Consider the following 6471-nt stretch of genomic DNA (forward strand, 5'->3'; position numbering starts at 1 on the left):
CTTAACAAAAATATTGATCCAATTCATAGAAATGGTTTGAAAAAAATATTTAGATTTTAAATTTTTCTTTATAAATAATTCAAATTGTCTACTGATAAGTTTCATAATTAACCTATTCAAATTCTTTGAAGGTTGCATAGGCAAAAACCTACTAAGAAAATTGTAAGACTTCTTCTCTAATTAAAGGATTTGTTTGCATAATTATAAGAGCTTAGGATCAAAGTGTACTTATGCGTTTGTGCCACATGAATCTGTCAGAAGTGCGTATCAGGGCATCATTTCCCTAAATTATATCATTGCTCCAATCATAGAAAAGAAGATCAGGCTTCAGAATCCTTTTTTCTAAAAGAAACGAATAAAGATGACAATCGACAGAGTGCGATCCATCATGTGCGTGTGAATGGGAGAATACAGTGCCAGATGTGTCGCATATCCCAGTTTCAAACTTCGAATTCTGTGTTTCAAAAGTTGCTGCTAGCCTGCAGCTTGGACCGAAGACCGAACGGACTCTCCAGGCAAGAACTTTTGACAGTGTCCCACAATTTCTTGATCCTTTTTCAAAATAAGTTCTATCAATTCGCAGAAAAAACCTGGTGATGGCTGCAGCTATTTGTTGATTTAATCTTATAACATGAAGAGTATCTTTTCATTTCATATATGTGTTATTTAGTTCCACTTCTCTTTCATTTCAAGAATCAATCCAGCAATTTCTCCTTAAAAAGAAAGTGTTGCTACAACTCTGAAATGTTGCGCAAAGGCCAATACATGGATGCTTGGATCAATTTTGGATGGGGACGGCTAGGGAACAAAAACCTTTGTCGTTGCCTCAACGATTATTTAAGTAATCTCAAAGTATTGTTGATGTAGTTTGTAAATAAATAAAAAATCTATCTTATATTGAAAAGAAATACTTTTTTTTTAATGTTTATAAGTGTGAATTTTTATTATGTAGTAAATTAACCAGGACTCTTCTAATTGACACTTAATATGTCAATAAAATTAATTCATTGAATTAATTTTTGTAATTAATTATGGAAAGTGATAGAAATACAGCTATGATTAGGGGTGTTTTAAAAAATCAATCAACCTAGAAAACCAAGAAAATCGAAGAAAAATTAACCGAAAAAACTGAACCGAAATAAAAAACCGATTTTCAAAACCAGAAATTCTAATAGGTCCGGTTCGGTTTTGACGCCTGAGAATATTTATCTCAATCTTCCTTTCCCTTTCAAATTTCAATTGTTGTGCCTTTGCGTTTGTCTCCATCTCAAAAGTCTCACATTATCTAGATTCTAGCCAAACACACACCTACCTCTTCATCTCCCTGACTTCTCCTCACTTTACTTTTGCACAAGCCTTCTTTACTTCTGCGGAGACGACTCCTTTAGAGAAAAGACAACAAGGTAATTTTTGACCCAGTACTTGGTGTTTGTCCAGGGATCCAAGGCATATCAACAGGAAACAATGATTAATGACCAAAGATGAATTTATAGCTTTTGTTGTTTATTGCAACAAAGATGGATCTATTACAAAATCCTCTGAATGGTTAGCTAAATTGCATTGTTCCTTGTTTGTCAGCTCAAGATTGTAATAGCAGGAAATATAAAATTCCAAACAAGGAAAAATTAGTGTTTGATCTGTGAAGGGATTCAGTTTCCTGGTTTTGTGCTAAAAAAACCAGATTTAAGTTCAGTTTGAACTGGATTTCGGTTCGGTTCGGTTAATATTTCACAAAATTAATATAACTCGGTTCAATTGGTTTTTTGAGTCTAAAGCGAAGCGTGAACACCCCTACCTATGATTTTAACTATTGAAGATAATCCAAAGACATTCCATTAAGCTATGTCGTCTAGGGATGTTGCTTTTTTTTTTAAGAAGCGGTAAATGATGAAATGTATTTAATATTATCTAACAATACAGGTCTTAGTAGATTTACCTCCAGATTCTAAGCCAATATGATGTAAGTAGGTTTTTAGAAGAAAATACAATATTGATGGTTTTATACAAACCTTCAAGGCAAGATTAGTTGTCAAAGATTTTACTTAAAAGGAGGGTGTTGGTTATTTTGACACTTATTATCTGGTGGCAAGAATTACATCATATAGAATTTTATTTGCGTTAGCATCAATTTATAAATTGTATGTTCATCAAATGGATGTAATGATGACTTTTCTAAATGGAGATTTAAAGGAGAAAGTGTATATGGAGCAACCTAAGGGTTTTATACTTCCTGGAAATGAAGAAAAACTCTATAAATTGGTAAAGTCTTTATATGGTTTAAAACAAGCTCCGAAACAATGACATGAAAAGTTTGATAAAGTAATTTTGTTGAATGGTTTTCATCATAATGATGCTAATAAGTGTATGTATTCCAAATTTACAAAAGATTTTGGTGTGATTGATTGTTTTTACGTAGATGACATGTTAATATTTAGCAAAGGTATCTCACTTCTAAATTTAAAATGAAAGATCTTGGTGAAATATATATAATTTTAGGTATCAAAGTAAAGAAACATAATAGTGGTTATGCATTTAATCAGTCACATTATATTAAAAAAATGCTTGATAAGTTTAAGCATCTCAATATAAAGGAAGCTAATATCTTATTTGACTATAACATAAAGTTAAATAATTATTGTGATAAAGCGGTAGAACAACTAGAATATGCTAGTGTCATTGGAAGTTTTATGTATTATATGCATTGTACAAGACCAGATATAGCTTTTGTTATATACAAGTTATCAAGATATACAAGCAAGCTGAATACAGATAATTGGAAGGCTATTGCAAGAGTCTTTGGTTACCTAAAAAGAACAACCAATTTGGGCTTGTTTTATTCTGATTTTCCAGCTGTGATGGAAGGATATAGTGATGCAAGTTGGATGACTAGTTCAAGTGATAATAAATCCACATTAGGATGTATTTTCTCACTTGGAGGAGGTGTAATATCTTGGGCATCTAAGAAACAAACGTGCATCTCTTATTCTACCATAGAATCAAAATTTATTGCTATGGCTACTATAGATAAAAAAGTAGAATTGCTAAAAAATATGTTGTCTGATATTAAGTTGTGGCCAAAACCTATGTTAGTTATTTTTTTTATACTGCAATAGTGAAGCAACTATGTCTTGAGCTTATAGTAATATTTACAATGGTAAGTCAAGACATATAAGCATTTGACATGAATATATTCGAGAGTTCATTACAAATAGGGTAATCACCATTGTCTATGTAAAGTTTATGAATAATTTAGTGGATCTGCTCACAAAACGACTATCTAGAGACATAGTACAAAAAACAACTAATGGAATGAGGTTGAAACTTATTATTAAAGATACCGGTAATAGGAACCTAACTTCAGATCAGCAAGAAACTTATCTCTAAGTTTAATGGGTAATAACAAGTTACAATTTAGTTTTTGTTGGACACTGATAATTAATTTTAGACCTTATTATGATAGTATTCAGTGTGTTTTTTTACGTAAAAAAGGATGAATGTAGGGTCTTAATGAAATTTAAAGTTCATGTTTAATGTAATAAAGACATGTATAATTTCACATATATGAATATAGAAGTGGTATTGCTTTTAACAAGAGTTAGGGTTTTTTCTTGTAAATATTCATGAAAATAAAATTTCAGCATATGGTCATAATAATGTTAAACAGTTGTAAACCTCTTTAAGAGTTTGGATAGTATTATGTGTGTAGTATTTTTTATTCTTCAACAAAAGTTTTGGTTTAATCTGTGGACACCAATAACTTTAGTAGGATTCAAGTTCTAACACTAAATGAAGGTTTAAATTGCAAAATACCTTATTGTAAGCATAATTTTATCAAGTGAAAAAACAATAATTACAAACTAGTGGAGAATTGTTGGTGTAGTTTATGAATGGATAAAGAAAGAAAAGATGTTTATCTCATATTGAAAAGAAACACTCATTCTTAATAATTATAAGTGTGGGCTTCTAATACATAGTAAATTAAGTTATGGTGGAAGGATTCTCTTAGTGGGCTTCCTAATGCTATTTTATGGATATTTATAATATCAAAAGATGACACTTGGCACTTAGGCACTTTGAACTTAATATGTTAGTGAGATTAATTCATCATTGAATTAATTTTCATAATTAATTATGATATTTGTGACTGTTGAGGTAAAACTGAATAGTAGTTATTTAGTTTAATTTAAAGTGTAACTCTTTCATTAACAAACATACTGTTTCATTAATAGTTATACTGACTTTAAAAGGAAAGTGTTGCTATAACATCAGAGCCTTATATATATGAAAATGTTGTGTAGAGGCCAATACATGGATGCTTGGATCAATTTCGAACGGGGATGGCTAGGGAATATAAACCTTCATAATTATCTCAATGATTACTTGAGTAATGTCATGCATTGTTGGTGTAGTTTGTAAATGAATAAAAAAATATGTTTATTCCACATTGAAAAGAAACACTATCTCCTAATGTTTATGAGTATGGGTTTCTATTGTGTAATAAATTAAATCATGGTGAAAAGACTCTCATAGTGACCTTCCTAATGCTATTATATGGATATTTATAATAGCAAAAGATGACACTTGACACTTGAAACTTAATATGTTAGTGAGATTAATTCATCATTGAATTAATTTTTATAATTAGTTATAACATTTGTGATTGTTGAGATAAAACTAAATAGCAGCTATTCAATTTAATTTAAAGTGTAATTCTTTCATCAACATACATATTGTTTTATTATTATGTTTCATGTCTATTAAAACTTCTAACTACACAAAAAACAATACATAATAAAAATGTATATTTTTTTTTTGGTTTTATCTTCTCATTTTTTTTAGAGATTTTGAGGACTTAGTTGTATTCTAGAAGTGTTATCTCTGTATAGAACAAATAAATACATTAAAAATAGTATTTTCATACCTCTAAACCAAATCCATATTTATTTCCATCCTAAATATTCCCATCACTAATAATAAAAGTTGCTGCTTTACATGTGTCTTGGAGAATCTTGTGTATCTTAAGACGGTAACTTTCTTTCTCTAGTTACAAAGCAAGTGGTGCCAAGAGCACCTTCTTCGCGGTAAAGAACACAGAATATCTTTATAGTTGTCTCTTTATTAAAGAACGTTCTTTAATTTCTTTATTGAACCTGAAGGGGGATAAAAGAAAAACATTTTTGAAACCCAATAATACGCAACCCCTTTTATAGGCAATGCCATTGCTTGCCCCATGAGTTTACCTTAGTCTTCCTTGATTAGTCTGCACTCAAAGAACAAGAGAGGCAGAGAACTCGTAATTATAAGCTCAACCCAATTATTTTTCTATCATCAACCAAGAAAAATGTCTACACAGCAGCCTCAACAACAGCAGCAGCAGCAGCAGCAGCCTGTTGTCCTTTACCCAAACACTGTCGCAAGGCAGGCCCCATCTTCCCACTCAAATGGGTCATTTGGAACCGTTTTTATAGTCCTGGCAGTGATTGTTGTTATATCAGCTATTGCTTGCTGTCTTGGCAGGATTTGCAACAAGCGTCTAAACAAGCAGAAAGTCAATAACAACAAGCAAAGTCTGCAGCACAGCCAACACACTCCCACCTTTCGTACCAAGGAAAGGGAAAGCGATCTTGAATTTGGGTTTGACAAGGGATTTCCAACAGCCAGGAATTCTAACATGAAAGGATCAGACCCCAGAGGCCACAAGCCATTCGGAAATGGTCATTTCAGTGGTAGAGGTGAAACAAACACTTCTGCTGGTGATCATGGCGAGCCCAATGCTGCTCCATGAATGAGTTAATTTCTTTGGTATATTCACCTACCTTGGCCTACGTGGCTGGTGCCGTTTCTATCAAAATCTGTTTCCTCTAATTTCCATTGCAGCTAGTTTGAAATACTATGTAATTATTATTTGAAACAATTGCCATTGGCTTTTATCATTTTAACATACAGTAATTAAGCTCATTGGAGGAATATTCCTGTCAACATATTTACTTCAACTCTTTCCACCATTCATTTAATCCTTGTGTGTTATAATTTTTAGCCAACTAACTAGTTAATCCCTTTAGTTAAAAAAACTCAATATTCAATCTCTGTATTTTTGTATCTGTTTGCGTTATTATTCCTTCTCTCAATTTATTTCTAATCAATTTTTTCTATCTGCACACTGAACATAATAAAAAAAAATTAATTTAAAAAGAATAGTTAACAAAATATTAACAGTCAACTTTAGTATTATGTTCATTTCCAAAACTCAAATTACAAAATTATATAAAATACAAGGACTAAAAATTATTATTTCCTCGCCTCACACAACTTGATCGAGGGACTAAATTATAAATTCCAAAATCAAAATGACTATCTCACAAGCCAAAAGGACTCGATAATTATTTATTGTTAGTCCAGCCCCAACACACACGCGTATGAGATTCTATTTTATTGATCGTCCATGGTCTAGTTGAGTAACTATGTTTATAT

The 6471-nt window shown here is 31.4% G+C and overlaps 1 protein-coding gene across 1 annotated transcript; it reads left to right on the forward strand.

The window, feature by feature from the left end:
• The first annotated feature begins 5197 nt into the window (after positions 1–5197).
• On the forward strand, positions 5198–5979 carry LOC133697874 (uncharacterized). Its single transcript, XM_062120686.1, has one exon. It carries the CDS (start codon positions 5342–5344, stop codon positions 5783–5785), a length of 444 nt encoding a protein of 147 aa, XP_061976670.1. The 5' UTR covers positions 5198–5341; the 3' UTR covers positions 5786–5979.
• Positions 5980–6471: the final 492 nt, after the last annotated feature.

This window comes from Populus nigra, chromosome 6, assembly GCF_951802175.1.
Source record: "Populus nigra chromosome 6, ddPopNigr1.1, whole genome shotgun sequence".
NCBI classification, from domain to species: domain Eukaryota; kingdom Viridiplantae; phylum Streptophyta; class Magnoliopsida; order Malpighiales; family Salicaceae; genus Populus; species Populus nigra.

Coding starts and splice junctions, on each gene's coding strand:
- LOC133697874 (XM_062120686.1), top strand. CDS start 5,342: ATGTCTACACAGCAGCCTCAACAACAGCAGCAGCAGCAGCAGCAGCCT.